Source organism: Dendronephthya gigantea, unplaced genomic scaffold (genome assembly GCF_004324835.1).
Source record: "Dendronephthya gigantea isolate DGI-Jeju-01 unplaced genomic scaffold, DenGig_1.0 000000F, whole genome shotgun sequence".
Classification (NCBI taxonomy): Eukaryota; Metazoa; Cnidaria; class Anthozoa; order Malacalcyonacea; family Nephtheidae; genus Dendronephthya; species Dendronephthya gigantea.
This window is the reverse complement of record NW_021163010.1, coordinates 6,151,669-6,168,450: the sequence shown is the minus strand read 5'-3', so window position 1 is coordinate 6,168,450 and position 16,782 is coordinate 6,151,669. Positions and strand designations below refer to the sequence as shown.

Genomic DNA, 16,782 nt, shown 5'->3' with positions numbered 1-16,782 from the left:
CTACAACATATTCATTCACGCAACTAAAGCTTTTCACGTTATCGATGCTATACTTGTGTTCTTCAGGTATGTAATCCGGCGGTACGCTATGTCAATATGACTTTTGGTAATTTCAAACGGCAGTTAAAAAATTGGCGCATTCACATATGCACGAGTTCAAAATAGCAAAATAAGATTACCTCTCAGGAAACTTATTCCGAAGTCAATGTGACTTCATAGTCAGTTGTTATCAAATTATTTTAATAAGTGTTACATATAAAGTTTTTAATAATTGGTACAGGGATCCGATGGAGGCACTTGAAGGTTGAGAATAGGGATGAAGCCGCAGGCTGTGCATGTATGGGATCCATGCACGAATTGTTTGCAAAAATTGTTATCATTTTTACAGCAAACCGGCAGTAATTTTTTTTTTCTGAATTGATGACTGATTAAAACTAATTACAATCTATAGACCTGGGGCCGGTTGTATCAAGCCCGTTTAGTTTAAACGGTGGATAAGTCAAAACTAAGTAACACTCTTAAAACTCTCTTGAATGAGTCAACTTGAATATTATGCACTGAATATGTATAGTTGTAAACAGTAGCTTTGTATTAAGTTCAAAAACATTTTGTTCGCTTGTTGAATAAAACGGCAGGCTTGCTTTCTATTTTAAACTTATCCAACCGTTTAAGCTAAACAGGCTTGATACAACCCGTCCCTGGCCCTGGTTAGCGTTAAGCTCATTTCCCCTAGGCGTATTTATTCGCGCGACGCGAAGCGATATCCGAAATATATACATATATATATATATATATATATATATATATATATATATATATATATATATATATATATCAAAATTTAGAAAGGTTGTTATAGCAAATCAAGAGTGCACAAGCCGAAGCGTACTTTATTTAAATTTACCGAGATAGTATGAGGAGCTACAATATATATATATATATATATATTTATATATATATATATATATATATATATATATATATATATAAAGGGGTTTTATTCATGATATGAAGATGTGATGTTATTGTATTATATTACTAATGTGGGATTATTACTAACACGCATTCACGTGTTATTCACATGAGCGGGACAATCAGTCGCGAGCTGTCATACAAAATTTACTATAACGAGAGTGCACAAGCCTAAGCGTGCTTAATATCAAAATTTAGAAAGGTTGTTATAGCAAATCAAGAGTGCACAAGCCGAAGCGTGCTTTATTTCCTTCCTCCTTTTAAACCAGCCATTGTCCAGTCCCAAGCCTGGAATGAGAAATCGGTGAGGGGAAGGAATATTATTGTATGTAGCTAAAGTGGAATTGATCATGGTAAGCAATAGTGATATGATGTCCTGCTTGTAGCTCCTCATACTATCTCAGTAAATTTAAATTTAAATAAAGCACGCTTCGGCTTGTGCACTCTTGATTTGCTATAACAACCTTTCTAAATTTATATATATATATATATATATTATATAATATATATATTATATATATATATTTATATATTTCGGATATCGCTTCGCGTATATGTATATATACTATACATATACGCGAAGCGATATCCGATATATATATATATATATAAATATCATATGCAATTCTAATTAGACTTCGAGTATCTATCTATCTATCTATCTGCGGCCAACGTTTTTGCAAATGGGTGTGTATATATATATATATATATATATATATATATATATATATATATATATATATATATATATATATATATATATATATATATATATATACACCCGTTTGCAAAAACGTTGGCCGCAGATAGATAGATAGATAGATACTCGAAGTCTAATTAGAATTGCATATGATTACATTTGCATGGGATTTCAATCATATTACAAAACATATGCAATTCTAATTAGATTTCGGGTATCTATCTATATATCTATCTGCGGCCAACGTTTTTGCAAACGGGTGTATATATATTATATATATATATATATTATATATATATATATATATATAATATATTATATAATATATATATATATTTATTATTATTATTATTATTTAAAATCTTAAAATTACAATGATTTTTCGCTACTCAGAGTTTCACAATCTTTAACTCAGAGTTTCACAATCGTGAAACTCTGAGTAGCGAAAAATCATTGTAATTTTAAGATTTTAAATAATAATATAGCTCTGCTTTTCAATTTAGTATTGAGCACTCTTTTAGTCTTAACGAAATACGATTATCTTGGTTATATATATATATATATATAATATATATATTATATATTATATATATATTATATATATATATTATATATATAAATTTGAAATGAATTGGAGATTAAAACCTAAAAATTTTTCATTAAATCAGTAGGTTTTAATCTCCAATTCATTTCAAATTTTAACCCAGCTCCACTTTAGTGTAGAGCACTATACGGCTGAAGGAGAAAACCAAATTGTATTTGTATATATATATATATAAATATATATATATATTATATATTATATATATATATATATATATATATATATAATATATATATATATTATATATATATATATATATATATATATTATATATATATATATATATATATATATATATATATACTTCTTTTTATCAGCCCGCGCCTAGAAATTCGCCTAATGGAAAATAAAATGGGCTTTGGAAAATTATACTTGAGGGGAGTATTCATCCACGGCATTATCGTCCTATGCCCAACCGCATCATTTCATTTGAAAACACTTGATTTTCACTATATGTGCATGACCATGAAATATATGTATACATTCTAGTGCCGGTTCTGTCCACGGATACGGAGAGTGAGGGTGAGTTGGAAAAATATTCATATGCAAAAGTAATATGACAAATTCGAGATTTCTCCAGTAAATGTTTTGTTTTTTAAGAGATCGGAAAAAGTGGAAGGTCACCATGTGATGGTGGAAATGATATATAAATGAAACATTATATAGGCAGTATTCGAAAAATTTATGTTCGATTATATAAGCTGTATTCGAAAAATTATGCATTAAATAGCTATGTATATACTTCTTTTGAGTGTTAAACTATTTATCCCGATATATTTCAGCTCAGTTGTTCAATAAGTAGACAAGTTAAACGCCTTTCGAACAACCGGCCACAGTGCTCTTTAAACGTCATGGTGCGCCAAATGTTGACGCGACTTCTGATGTTTCTTCTAAGTCTTGCTATATAATTTCAGAGTCAAAGCATTGGGACCATGATAAGTTTACGGCTATGTGTACGTATTTTCATAATTTTCTACGTATTGTTCATGATTCCCCTCCGTTAAAGTGGAGTGATGTAATGGAAGATCGTAGTCAGGCGTGGGCGGATTATCTGAACGCAATTCAGGTTAGTGTTCAAATAATAATAATAATGATAATGATAATAATGGGTATATATTATGAACCGCCTGCATGATTGTGTTAAATTTCGTATATTTTTTCACATAAATTTCAGCTTAAATTATAGCTATTCGTGTAGAAGTAAAGCGAGCTAAAATGGTGTTAGCTGACGTTCTGACAGTTCATTATTTAATATAAATAAATTAGCTTGTAGGTGCAACACGAAAGTAACCTAAAAGCAAATTTATTAGACGCACTTCCACGTGTTCGTCGGAAAAACTTGGGAATTGCCCTTGGAAATTCCAGCGTGTAACACGTCCTTATAAGTAACGATATTTTTTGCCTGGTTCAGCTATGCAAGAAGGCAGCAACACCCCCTTTCCAGTTTCCCCAGCCAATGCATGCGCACCGACAGGAATTAAAAAAAGCTTACTTTTTCAATATACTATAGCTATGTACGTGGAAGAACGTGTTGCAACAATAAGCCCAATGAAATTGATGTTTCAGCATCTTTCAACTCAAGGCAGGCTAAATTTATAATCATATTTGTTGCCTTCTATGACGTTCCAGGAAATGAAACACAGGGAATCTACTACCGTTGGTTCTAATATATATCAGACGTCTACACCCGAAGACATTGATCTCGTATGTTTGGAAGCGGTCGTGTTTTGGTATAATGAAGTAAAGAAATATGATTTTAATAAGCCTGGTTATTCAAAAGAAACAGGTAATAATATATGTTTCCATTAGACTTTTATCAAATGCGATGTTTTGGCTGATTTTTTCAACTGTGCTCGGTCCAATGAATCCACTTGAGTTGAAATGTTACGCTTTAAAAGAAAATTAGGCCAAAATAATTTCATTCAATCGAAAAATTTCCTCCTGGTAGGAACGCCATAGTTCTTTTAGACACGATTGAATTCTGCTACGTTTCTATAGATCATGCATATATATATATTTAACAAATGGATAACATTGAACCGTTGTCTGTTCGGTTTTAACCAGGTTTTAACACACAATCTTTGAGCATTGGCCTATAAATCTACTTACGCGATTGGTCGAATACAATCACGTGGCTTCTTGTTGCCTGGCGACAGACCATGGGAATCATAATTTATTCGTAATAACCCATGAAAATCGTAGTTTATTCAAAAATGACAGCCTGCAGCGAAGCTCAGATCTTCAATGCAGCAAAGAATGAACTCAGATTGTATATTAAAAGTGTTAGAGACTTTATGTTTATGTTTGTTTACAAATGAACTAATATTGAAATTTCCCAGCGCGTGCGTTTTGTCAACAAAACACTCACAACAGTCTCCAACCCTTAAATAAATACACCGTATGACGTCATTCGTGATAAGAACAAAACAAAGTGGCCAGTACTAGCCGCCGGAAATGCTATTGGCTAGCTTAAGACACGTTCTAAAATATGATTGGCTGACAAAATAAAACGAGAGAGGACTGATTAAATGTGTTAAAATTATCTGTGAGGTCATTCCGTGCGTCTGTCCTCTTATAGATCATGGCTCTCGACCAATGAAATTGCTTGAATTTTTAACGTTATTATATAATGCCTTATATAAACTGGAAAACCAAATGATGATGATCAATTAATGATAAATGACAAACCTGCCTCCTGATACATGGACCCTGGGCAGTTTTTCTTATCTCCACTATCAACATTATAGGGATACTATTAAAAATTAGGGGCTGTTTACATGAGCCCGGTTACCCAAGATTCAACAAAGCGTAAGATGATTTTGTGGTAATAAAATGAGCAGATAACATGATCCTGGCAGTCGTATAATCACCACAACAATAGCATGTGCTTGTTTGCTGTCATAAAGACTTATTTCAATACCTCAAAGTCCTCTCACGCTTCGTTGAATCTCGGGTAACCGTGGTCATGTAAACAGCCCCTTAGTATACACCCGACCATTGTCTATTACAAATCCTACATTCTGATTGGCTACTCAACCATTGTCTATTCGTGATGGTGCACGCTTGGGAAAATTTCTCTCGCGTGACCGTATATAATTGAATTATTTTTCGTTTTAATTGCGGTGTATCGATTATTTTCCCGAAATTAATATATCAGGTGAGGGGTGTATACTAAAACAATTAGACAACTCGCCCTCGTTGTCTATGAGCGAATAATCAACTCAGGCTTCGCCTTCATTGACTATTCGCTCATAGACAACTCGGACTCGTTGTCTAATTGTTAAATGGAAAATTCCAAAGGGCGACAATAAGTGGCAACAACCAGGGGCAAAACTTGAGAGGGGGTCACGCTTGGACTATTCGTGCTATATTCACCAAGCTTCTTTTGAAATCCTATTCTAGTCACTGTCTGCGAGATTATTTTATGCGCTATATCTCTATTCAGGTCACTTCACGGCGATGGTGTGGAGTGCAACTGAAATTTTTGCGGTGGGCGAAGAAGGACAAGCTGATGGGAATTTTTATGTCGTAGCGGAGTATGACCCGCGAGGAAACATGGATGGAGGATTTGCAGAAAATGTAAAAGAACTAAGTAAGTACCCTATATCAAGATGTGTTTATAATTTTCATCTCAGATTTATAGAAAATCTACTAACGATTAGCCTTTTGCCAAAATCGAGTACAAAATTAATAATTCTATAAATTAAAGCTAATCGTTAGTAGATTTTTTATAAATCTGAGATGAAAATGAAGGTTTCTGTGGATTAGCTTGGTGCTTATAGTATGTGCGTCCACCGGGCCTACGCTCGAAGAACAATATCCTCCCAAGAAAGATAAATTAAATTCATTATCGCCAAATCTTCAAAGTTGAGCCAAAGATCATTATGACAGCAACACAATCCTATTTTGGCAAACGTAATGTGCGACGCTGATTTTATGAATTTCACCGTTTTTATTTCTATAACTATAAATTTATATTCCAAGGTTGTTTGTGTTCATTGGAGCAGCTATCCGCCAGGGGTGGATCCAGCACTTGTGCACTAATTTACATTACAAAACAAAATGGCTATTTTCAGCAGTTTTCTTGTGTCATGCAAATTAGAGCACTAGTACTGGATCCACCCCTGCTATCCGCTATAGTTGGCGATGGACTATTTTGGACTTAACTACTGAAGTCATGATGTTATATTCAATAACATTACATGCGAATTTTCCAAACCTGCTACTGACGAGGCTACCCCCCCCCTTTCGTTTAGATCTTTAATCTTTATCCCCCCAAAAAATAGCTGAGAATTTTTGACACATTAAGGAAAGGTTCCGTCGTCCTGCATTGACGCAGTTGCGAATGAGGAGAGTTACAAATTGTTGATGGGTGAACTAAATGTCGACAACATTCAGAACAACAAGTTTGTTTATGAAAGCAACGAAACTTGTTCGGTTCCAAGTAGACCTACCAAACAGAAAGAAGAGACCTCTCCAAATCCTGGACAGAGCAAACAGCCTTCGACGGGTCAGCAATTAGGAAAGCCTGGTCCACAAGGGGGCGCGAATTCTCAACAAGCAGCTAAAAACAGTCAAAAAGTGGGTGTGACTGATGCGCAAACAGGCACTTCTGCAGGTACACATTAAGATTTACTGATACAAGTCACGGTACGACTGGTTCCAAAAATGTGGTACAGCGGGATTAGCAATTATGTCACGCTCTAGAAGCAGATATTTAAAAGCGTCTTACATGCCTTTTTTTTGTTGCTAATCAAGCACTGCATGTTGCCGGAAATTCTTTCATATTCTTTGACCAGGATAGCAGGAGAAAGCAAACCCACAAATTTACCTTTTTAGCCGGTCTCTTTTATCACAGTTGATAGAATATACATGGTTTAGAGACTACATAAAAGTACAATAGAACTCATTAACTATGTCGGAGAACATTTATGCAAAAAATTGTTCCTTATTCGTCACGTGTCTATTGTATTTTGAACAAATAAACCAATAGTAAGGTCTGAATTAACATGTTGTTCAAGTCACGGTTGAGGAGCTAAGCCAAGCCATTGCTATTGGTTAGTTGGGCAAAAATACAATAGACATGTGACGGATAAGGAAGTATTTTTTGCATAAACCTGGACAATAACATGGATAATGAGTTGTATTGTACTTCCATCTTGTCTCCCAACCATGTGTAGCTATTCTAATAACTGTAAACTGTGCTTTTATAGAGCTACCAAGTATTGTACTTTCTTAGCTAAAATGCTTTTACAAGTAACTTTCCATTTTGGATACAACACCAAATAAAGTTAACTATTTTGGTTAATGTGTAACGTCAGCTTTGTAGTTGACATTATCTTTGTAAAATAACCTAGTTTTTCTGACTGGCTGAAGGCCAACCGATTTTGAGGGGTGGCTCCTAGCTTCTAAAAGGCCTATATGTTCCCAAGCTGTTTGTCTGACGATCATTTTTTTGCATGTTACTTCATTGTGCTTGATTGTTGCTTTTTATAGGAAAGGAAACAGGAACGACTGTGAACCTGACGCCCTTGGCTAAAACTCCGCAACAGATAGTCATCGTCCCTATCAGCGAACCCATGGCGGCGGCGAATACGAACCCCCAGGTAGTACTAGCGGCACCGGAACGTTCTCCTAAAACTGTTCCAAAGGTCATCGTTGTTCCTGAAATTAATCCTCAAGTTCCAGCACAAAAAATATCTGTTGCACCTGGCGGAAGCAGCGGGGTGCTTCCAACTTTAAATACCACAGCATCTTCAAACACCACTGTCCAACCATCATCAATTTCCGTCTCATCTACTACCTTCGTAGCTTCACGGCCTACCAGTTCGGTGAAGGTTGGTGAGTTTAAAAATATCTTTTATTTTTCCATTTATATGGATAGAAGTTTTTAAATGCAATTCAATTTAATAAGGTGATGGAGTAAACGCTATCCCCAAAACTTTTTAGGAAGCCCAAATACGCCCGTATCTATATTACGAGAGTACGTCTAGCGTATAGATATTTTCCATATCTCAGTTTCCATTGCCAGAAATTTGTGACATGGTAATTAATATTTGCATATAAAACAATTTGCATATAACTTTCAACAATAATGGCCTTTACTATAAAATAACGTTCAACAATAACGTTTACTATAAAATACATATAGCGAAAGTAAAACACCTAAAATTGCCGTTACCCTGGATGTTGCCCACTGTTTGCCGATCTCTGGATCAATAGAACAGCCGTTTTACAACGCTTTGATGATCGAATACTTACCTTGAGTGTTTCTACGTTCCGCCAACTGACTGTGTTCAAATGTGTAGCTATATACGCTTTGTATGGTTGAACTGCCTTATGAGACTGATAATATTCTTAATTTTCAACTGCAGAAAGAATCCGGACCGTACAGGAAAATTCATATTAGAATCAACAATCCAAATCGAAATGTTCGTATGAATGTGAGCGATTTTATAAGTTCGTTGAGAGAACACGGCCATAATTTTGGGCAATATATTTTAAATTTGGCGAACTGCAGAAATACTCATGGAAGGTAAAAGATTCGGTTACCAAAACGTTTCTAAACGGCTGTTCTATCAATCTAGAGAGTAGAGACTATAGAGGTCGGTAAACAGTGCTCCAAGTCTGTGGCTCTGACGTTACGAAGTTTTATATTTTCACTCAATGTATTTTATAGTAAAACTCGAAGGTGATTATGTATGGATTAAACGCAAATTAGCGCACAAGCGACAGCCATTTTGTCACCAATTTCTGGTGATGTCACGAATCACGATTTCCTCCCTGCTGTGGTAGATCCAGGGTGTATGACAAATTACACAGTCAGCTTATTTTTGTATTCAAAACCGACACGAATGCTGCTATACATGGAATGATATTTTTTTAAATCATTCTACTAATGCAACTGCAAATAAAACTGTATACCGAATCCGTCACAGCGCCTTTAAAAAATTTCGACTCGAATTTTGAAATTCCAACCCTCTGGCCCTCTGTACCATTACATTAGTAAGATATACTGTAGACAACAATCAATCTACCTCATTCTCAGTCTTATCTTTTATACACTTTTGATATTAAAAGACGTCCATCTTTTCTTTCTTTTTTATGACACGTTTAAATTTAACTGCTTATTTTCTTATATATTTTTAGGCAACAATTCAGAGGTGACAAATGGTTATAGCTTATTATAGCCCATTTTAAGGTAGTATAATGTGTATATATATTATAATTAGAGCGATGTAATCCATTCAAAAAAAAAACTTTTCAAAACATTTATCGTATAGTTTTACCCAGAAAATATCCGACTATATATTACTATATTGTTTTCATTACACCATGCAGCTCACCGGTTGTCGAATTTGAGCTACTGGGAGTCTGCAGTTTGCTTTAAGTTTGTAGAGGGTCACGATTTGAACTTGGTCTCATTTCGATGCGGATTTACTTACAGATGTCATTCCTGACGGGAAGTTTCAAAATTTAATAGGAACAAAAAATAATAACCAAAATTAAAAATTTTTTGCATGAAATACAATACAACTCAAAGGAGCAGCCTCAATTCAGGTCGAAGCATGCTAAACGTTCAACAATATGCATGTAGGAAATCAATATACAGCTAAACAATCAGATTTCATCAAAGTCAAGTTTTGTTATGACCTATCGTAATTTGATCACATTCCACCCGGTAAAAAGTTTTATCAATTCATGCAATTAATGTACTTTTTTGTATGTCGAGAACAAACGAGGGGTCTGTTTTGTTTATCATTTTAATTTCTTAAATTCCACGGTTAGACGAACAATTTTGATATAGTAATAACGAACAAGAGAAAAGTGGACAAAATAATAATGCATGTTTAATGGTCACGTCATTGATATTTATATATTTCTATATATATTGACATCACAACCTTAATGATAACGATCTTAATGAGGAAATCACACAAATATTGATTTTGTTGTTATCACCACGTAGCACAATTACAATTATACAATTACCTGAAATTACTTATACATTAATTATAAATATCTTAACTTCAATTTATAGGTAGCTAAATATATGGGTATATGTATAGGTTTGTTATAATGCACTATTACTTATACTGAAGAAAAAATATGTACGTCTACGGGTGAAAATAATATATCTAATCATTGCAAACAGGTCTTATGTCAATATTCTTTCCGTCTTGTGGAATGAAATGGTGACTGAAAAAACTGGGATTTCTTTAGTGGAAGACAACATCGCAAACCAAATAGTTTTTATAGATATCGTCAATATTTCATTATAGATAATGCAAGCTTCATATCGTTGTCGGTTTGGGAGTTTTTCATTTAATGGTTGCACTTCCTCAAATCGTTTCAAATGAAAGAGCATCTTTGCTCCCCTTGCATGCATGCCCCTGCTGGCAGAAGGCAATGGGTAGCTGCTCCTGTAATAACCTAATTATAGATGCGAAGAAAGAACTTGTTTGAACTTGCCCAGGCTTCCGGGAGTGCAAACGTAAGCAAAAATTTTATGTCATTAAGGAAACAGGAAAAATCTAGTTCATTGGCATTGCTGTTTTTGACCGGTGAATAAGGCACTCGAAAAAACTTCATATCAGTGAAAAAAACTACAAATGGCGTTCATTGGTGAGACGTTTATCAAGTATTATGTTGCTATGTCAGTGTTTTGTTTCCAATTTTCTAAGCCTCAAGGTAAGATATTTTTCCTAAAATTTATAATTAGCGTTGAATTACTTTTAAAGCCTGGTTTTCATACATCATAATTTATCGGCGATGGCTGTTGCCGGTGGTCATTGATGCATAAAAATCCTTTGTCTATCGAAGAAAATTATATACTTCATTGATCACCGACTATAGATCGTAGAGCATCGTCGATGAATTACGACATATGAAAACCAGGTTTAAGAATGTCCTAAATTTGTCCAAATATTAAAGACACGCCATATAAAGCAACAGTAATTACAGTCGGAACCATGCAAGATGCTAGAATATACCGAAATGGATTCTGTGTGAGACGTATATAGTTACCTTTAAATCTTACAAAGTTGCTACCTAATATCCAGTAGATTCCGCTATAGGAAAGCAGGGATATATATCCTCACCTGTTACTTATAAAACTACAAATAAAAATGATTATGTCCACGGGTGGATGACCAACCTCGTTTCCAGGTTAGTGCATGACTTGGTATGGAATTTTTCTAGACTCAATCGACACCAATATTAATGGTGATATTTGAAGTGATAATATTTTGAAATTATACTTCCAAAAATATATCGTGTTGGTGCGATAGCTAACTTTGATTTTTTTAATTTGCAAAATATTTTAAAAGCTCTAATAAATGCATGGTTATATAATGCAGTGCAACTCGACAGTTTGTGTGCATTCCAATTTCCGTATTTGTATTTATAAAAAATTCATGACCAATGGATGACTTTATAATGAAAGCGTATATTAATTTAAAAGTTATAAAAGTTATATATAATAAATTGAATGTCGATATAATTAATTGAATGTCGTTATAATAATATCATTTTTAATATAATTTCATGTCATCGTATAGTCGCGCAGTCGTGTTAAGATCATTCTTTGATTAGCAAGTTACATCTGTGGTTGGTTACCTGCAAGAACAGATATAATTGCCAAGATAATTGCCTGAGTTATCTTTACCAGATAAAAAAATAAACCGGGGTCGATCGTTTTTCTTATGATGCCCTGAATATATTAACAACATAACACAGCTAATGAGGAAAAAGGCTGAAATATTTATTTTCAAAACGCGTTTGCTTATTATAATTTGCGCCATTTCCTGCATGGTCTACGTTCGAGTTATCAATACAAACAATAGTCGATCACGCATGCCCGTGCAAACATCATCAAAAAGATAAATATCACTCTTTTTTAATGTGTTTGTTTAAAAATACAATTTGTGACAGTTAGCTGATATCGCCAAAGCTGATATCGCTAAATAACAAATCACGCATGCATTTTGATAAATTTAAAATTCACGCAATGCTAAATTATATATAATAGGTTTCTTGGTTTCAAATGTCATTTTGGTCCTGTCTGTAACACTTAAGACCTACAGCCTATAGGACCATGCGGATTAAAATCTTCAGTTGATGAGCCATTGTTATCGGATCCGCCGATAACAATCGATCTTAAGAATTCAAAAATACCTCATTCAAGCAGATAAAATGCCGTGTTCAAACCTATTCCAGGCCGGATATATGCTTATATGGTTATAATTAGGCAACTCCTGTTGGTCGCATGCCAAGGGCAACATTTTTTGTTTATTCACGCATTTCAAGTTACCTTATATAATATATAGGGTGAGAAAAAAAAACTGACACCTTTGAAATTCAAATTAGCTGCAATGTGTCTGTAATCAGCTGTAATGAGACAGAAGTTGCCTAAAGTATACAAGGCCGTTTACACTTGCAAAGATGTGAACCAGTAATAAGTACGAATGCTGTGATGTGACGAGCTCCTGTGCGATTTGAACATCCGTAACTAATTCATTTGTTCATATCTATCTAAAGAAAAAAATCGCGCACATAAAATGATGATCAGTTTTCGACGATTTTCAAGTGTAAAAGGGCTTATATAGGATCTATTCATAGCTCAGACTTAAAAATTGTAATATGATTACGCGTCCATGCATGGACGTACAGCTATACGAAACGTTTTACTGATACGGTCGGAAATTTCCTAAACCTAATTATACGTATTAGCAAATATATTTCATACAGATTAATGACAATATTTTGTCATCTTGTATATACGACCGGAATATACTTACAGGTCACAGAGCTCTAGTTCTATACTTTCTCACCAATTCTATATAGTCTATATATGTCGAACTTTCCATTGCGCCGCATCTTATGTTAATGAGCTGAAGTCTTTGTTTAAGTTTGTTTGCTTTCGATTTAGCACATGAAAATAATGACGTGTGAAACGGGCCTGACAGCGCAAAATTAAAGACAGAATTATATTGCTCACAGCAGGCGTTATTACAATGCATACGGCTCGCTCAAAATTAGCAAATTTAGCGCATTTTATTGTTTTAAACTATTAGAATTTATCTAACCGACAATTGCAGAATGGATCGCAGGATGAATTTCCTGCTGAGTTTTTGAAAAAAATTAAGAATTTCCAACAACGCGCTGAACAAGCTTATAGGCTCGATATAGATCTTGTTTTTTGTATTAGTCCCAGGCTGCGTGAGTCTTGACGTGCTTGCACCTTGTATGGCCTTTAACAGTTTAACCAAGTAACCTTGCTTATCCAACTGCAGGTGTTCTCATGCCTGGTTTCTATTTAGTCGTGAGTGTCGTTAACATGTCAATTAGTTAGTTGATGTGATAGAATTTTTAGTATGCGGTCAACAATTACGATTTGTATGCAGAAATAAATTTAAATTCACATCCGGACTTTTTTTCATCGATGAAAATGACTACCTTCCTCGCGGGTGGTGCCCGCGTGCCCGAAGCTTTTTGCAACTCCGATATATTCTAAGGGCACATGGCAAGATGAAGTGTTTACAAGTTTTCCATTGCGCTACGGTGCAATCCCGGCATTAATATAGATACTTAGATCCTGCCTGTAGAAATTTGAAATGTCATATTTCCCTTGCAGTTCGGTTACAAGGCCCGTCAAGCTCCAGTGGTATTGGTCGTGTTGAGGTATATCATAGTGGACGTTGGGGAACAGTATGTGATGATGCTTGGGGCATAAGTGATGCCAAAGTGGTTTGTCGTCAACTTGGATATCAAAGAGCGGATCGAGCTCTGCAAGGACCTGCTGGAGTTCCTGACGGCTCTGGGCAGATATGGATGGATAATGTTAATTGTAACGGTTATGAGCGGCGTCTATCCAGTTGTTCCCATAACGGATGGGGGAGCCATAACTGCGGGCATCATGAAGACGCTGGAGTAGAGTGTTCAGGAGGTAACATAGCCACTTTAATCTTCTACTGCGCATGCTCAGTATTACATCTTTATCTCATTTTTTATTTCTGTCCCACCCTTTGATATTTAATATACTATATTAATATAGATCTCAATGAGTGTTCACTGGGTTACGACAACTGTGGCAGTAATTCTCAATGTATAAACACTCAAGGGAGTTTTTCATGCAGATGTAATCAAGGTTATTCAGGAAGTGGCGTTGTTTGTAGAGGTAAATTACCAATACCAGCTAACGATCCCGAAAAATGTGAAATAAGTTTCTCATAGAAGAAAGTTATAGATTAAGTTTTAAAATGGTGCAATAACTCATGCATGCACATGCAAGTCTTTCCTCTGGCACTATATAATACATTAAATTAATTATATTTATATCTATTCAAGACATCGATGAATGTTCCCTCTCAACTGATAACTGTGATCAAAACTCAGTCTGTACCAATACTGTTGGATCTTTCTCATGCAATTGCGTGGCTGGCTTTACTGGAAGTGGCGTTGTGTGCAACGGTAAATAGACATCTGCACGGATAAAGTTATTTCCGGATAATTCTCTATCGTAAAATTGCTGCTTTGGAAAGTTTCTTCAAAATTTGTTCAATGTACTGATATAATTTATCCAGACCCAATTTTTGAAGATACTTTTTTAAGGATAGTTCTAAAATAGATATGGTAAATTGATAAATGAAGTATATTTTATAATTTTTTTTTCAATTGAAAAGTCGCTAATTTTTATATAATTTAAATCCTTTTTGGTTTGAACTTCGAGCTTTTTCTTGTTTGTTTATGCCGCATATAGATCTCAACGAATGTTTACTGGGACTCGACAACTGCGGCAGAAATTCCCAATGCACTAATTCAGTTGGAAGTTATATATGCACGTGTAAGCCTGGTTATACTGGAAATGGCTTTGTGTGTACAGGTATAAGTCAATTGGTCATTCTGTCAATCACACAATCGATCAATTAATAAAACTTTATGTAATATAACCGAGGCTGTATAGGAATCCACTGTTTCAAATTAAAAATTCAAGAACGCTTCACCACAACAAATATATAAGACCATGTGCACACAGTAACGTTTTCATTTTCCTTTTCATGTCAAACAGTCAAACACCGCCAATTTACGATAGAAGTTGAAGCTAGCTTAACATATTGGGCATAATTTCCCTTGCATGGATCGTGTGGACCAGGCGTCAAAGCAATAAAACTAGATAGTGAATATAAAAATGATTTTGAAAAACGACGCTCGTGTGCATATTACGTAAAATATCACTAGTAAACGGACATTTGCTGCAAAGCATGTCCAACACACAGTAGACAATCAGCTCACTTCGAGTATTTGTCTCGATTTTGAAATCTCGATTTTGAAATCTCGAATTGAAATCTTCGGTTGTTCAAAGGCGTTAAGCTTAAACAATGGATAAACCGAAGTTTAAAACTACTCTCATACAGAGCCTTCACTGAATGCCTCTACGAACCTATGTTTAGTATGCCTCCACATCTTATGCATTAAGTGTGTACATTCATTGAAAATTAAAGTATTTACATCGAAGTATTTGTACAAGCATAGCAACGTTTATATATTCTTTAGATATCAATGAATGTTTTCTTTCTCTTGACAACTGTGATCGAAACGCAATCTGCACTAATACTGCTGGATCATTCCAATGCAGATGTTTGACTGGATATTCTGGGAACGGAGTTACATGCAACGGTAAACTAATAGACTAAGATAATTCTCCGGCCTATCATATGCATATAACTGGAAAGGTACTAAGACACCTCTCGTGAAAAAAGTAAAAATGCTGAATAAGTTAAAAAATATTTATGGAGTCAACCATGCAAAAGATAATGTTCTACATCAAAAAAGAAGATATCCGAGACAATTATTTCCAAACAACAAAATTAAAGCACCTAAGGACCCTAAGATAATTGCAGTTTTTCTTTGGGATCTATAACATGCTACTCATGGTACATCAGAACATGCAGAGTTAGCTATATGCAACTACAATAGGCTATGATTATTCTTGAAATTATAACCGCAGGCAAGAAGGCTTGAAAAACAGTGCGAGAAAACATCGCATTACGTACGAAGATCCAATTCTTCCTTAAACCAATTGATTGCAAAAGTTATAATTGGCTACTTTTTATGATTCTCTATCTTGATACAGACATCAATGAGTGTTCACTATCGATTATGATGAAATTATAATGAGTGTTCATTATCGAGTGTTAATTATAATATATTATAATTTCTCTTGATTTTAGACATCAATGAGTGTTCACTATCGATTGACAACTGTGATCGAAACTCAAACTGTACCAACACTGATGGGTCCTTCTTCTGCACTTGCAACAGTGGATATACTGGAAATGGGATTAGGTGCACAGGTAAATGGCGATCTTTGAATTCGAGTGGGCGAATACGAAGTACAAAACCTATTGTAACGTGTTATTAGTATTTGGGAAAATCCTAGCGTAACAAGCGTTACATAACGCTATAGCTACAATCATTATGTCCAGCAATATTACCAGATGCTATA

At 34.8% G+C, this 16,782-nt stretch overlaps 2 protein-coding genes across 8 annotated transcripts in view; both read left to right on the top strand.

Annotated features, from left to right (window-relative positions):
- The first annotated feature begins 1,253 nt into the window (after nucleotides 1-1,253).
- LOC114516876 (cell wall protein PRY3-like) lies at nucleotides 1,254-10,328 on the top strand. 2 transcript variants are annotated; one of them, XM_028536474.1, is made up of 8 exons: nucleotides 1,254-1,325; nucleotides 2,766-2,798; nucleotides 3,191-3,342; nucleotides 3,906-4,062; nucleotides 5,722-5,868; nucleotides 6,586-6,894; nucleotides 7,773-8,117; nucleotides 9,426-10,328. In XM_028536474.1, the coding sequence occupies exons 3-8, from the start codon at nucleotides 3,226-3,228 to the stop codon at nucleotides 9,464-9,466; spliced, it is 1,116 nt and encodes a 371-aa protein (XP_028392275.1). In that variant the 5' UTR covers nucleotides 1,254-1,325; nucleotides 2,766-2,798; nucleotides 3,191-3,225; the 3' UTR covers nucleotides 9,467-10,328. The 2 variants fall into 2 exon arrangements, with proteins under 2 accessions (XP_028392275.1, XP_028392284.1); XM_028536483.1 differs by lacking the exon at nucleotides 1,254-1,325 and having other exon boundaries at nucleotides 2,602-3,342; nucleotides 7,773-8,113.
- Nucleotides 10,329-10,714: 386 nt separating this feature from the next.
- LOC114516430 (fibrillin-1-like) overlaps nucleotides 10,715-16,782 on the top strand; it is a 26,461-nt gene continuing 20,393 nt past the window's right edge. For 2 of the 6 annotated variants that reach the window (XR_003686307.1, XM_028535944.1), the window contains exons 1-7: nucleotides 10,719-10,967; nucleotides 13,912-14,223; nucleotides 14,332-14,454; nucleotides 14,625-14,747; nucleotides 15,037-15,159; nucleotides 15,831-15,953; nucleotides 16,508-16,630. Coding sequence is in view for 5 of the 6 variants with exons in the window: in XM_028535944.1 (XP_028391745.1) it covers nucleotides 10,889-10,967; nucleotides 13,912-14,223; nucleotides 14,332-14,454; nucleotides 14,625-14,747; nucleotides 15,037-15,159; nucleotides 15,831-15,953; nucleotides 16,508-16,630 (1,006 nt within the window). In the remaining variant the exon portion in view is untranslated. Of the gene's footprint in view, nucleotides 10,968-13,911; nucleotides 14,224-14,331; nucleotides 14,455-14,624; nucleotides 14,748-15,036; nucleotides 15,160-15,830; nucleotides 15,954-16,507; nucleotides 16,631-16,782 lie in introns of all 6 variants that reach the window. The other 4 variants (XM_028536291.1, XM_028536135.1, XM_028536061.1 and 1 more) reach the window with 4 other exon arrangements.

What these genes read in the sequence shown, in the direction of transcription:
- LOC114516876 (XM_028536474.1), top strand. Translation starts at nt 3,226, where the DNA reads ATGTGTACGTATTTTCATAATTTTCTACGTATTGTTCATGATTCCCCT. An exon ending in GCAAACAGGCACTTCTGCAG is followed by an intron (nt 6,895 to 7,772) that starts GTACACATTAAG and finishes TGCTTTTTATAG; the next exon opens with GAAAGGAAACAGGAACGACT. An exon ending in TACCAGTTCGGTGAAGGTTG is followed by an intron (nt 8,118 to 9,425) that starts GTGAGTTTAAAA and finishes ATATATTTTTAG; the next exon opens with GCAACAATTCAGAGGTGACA.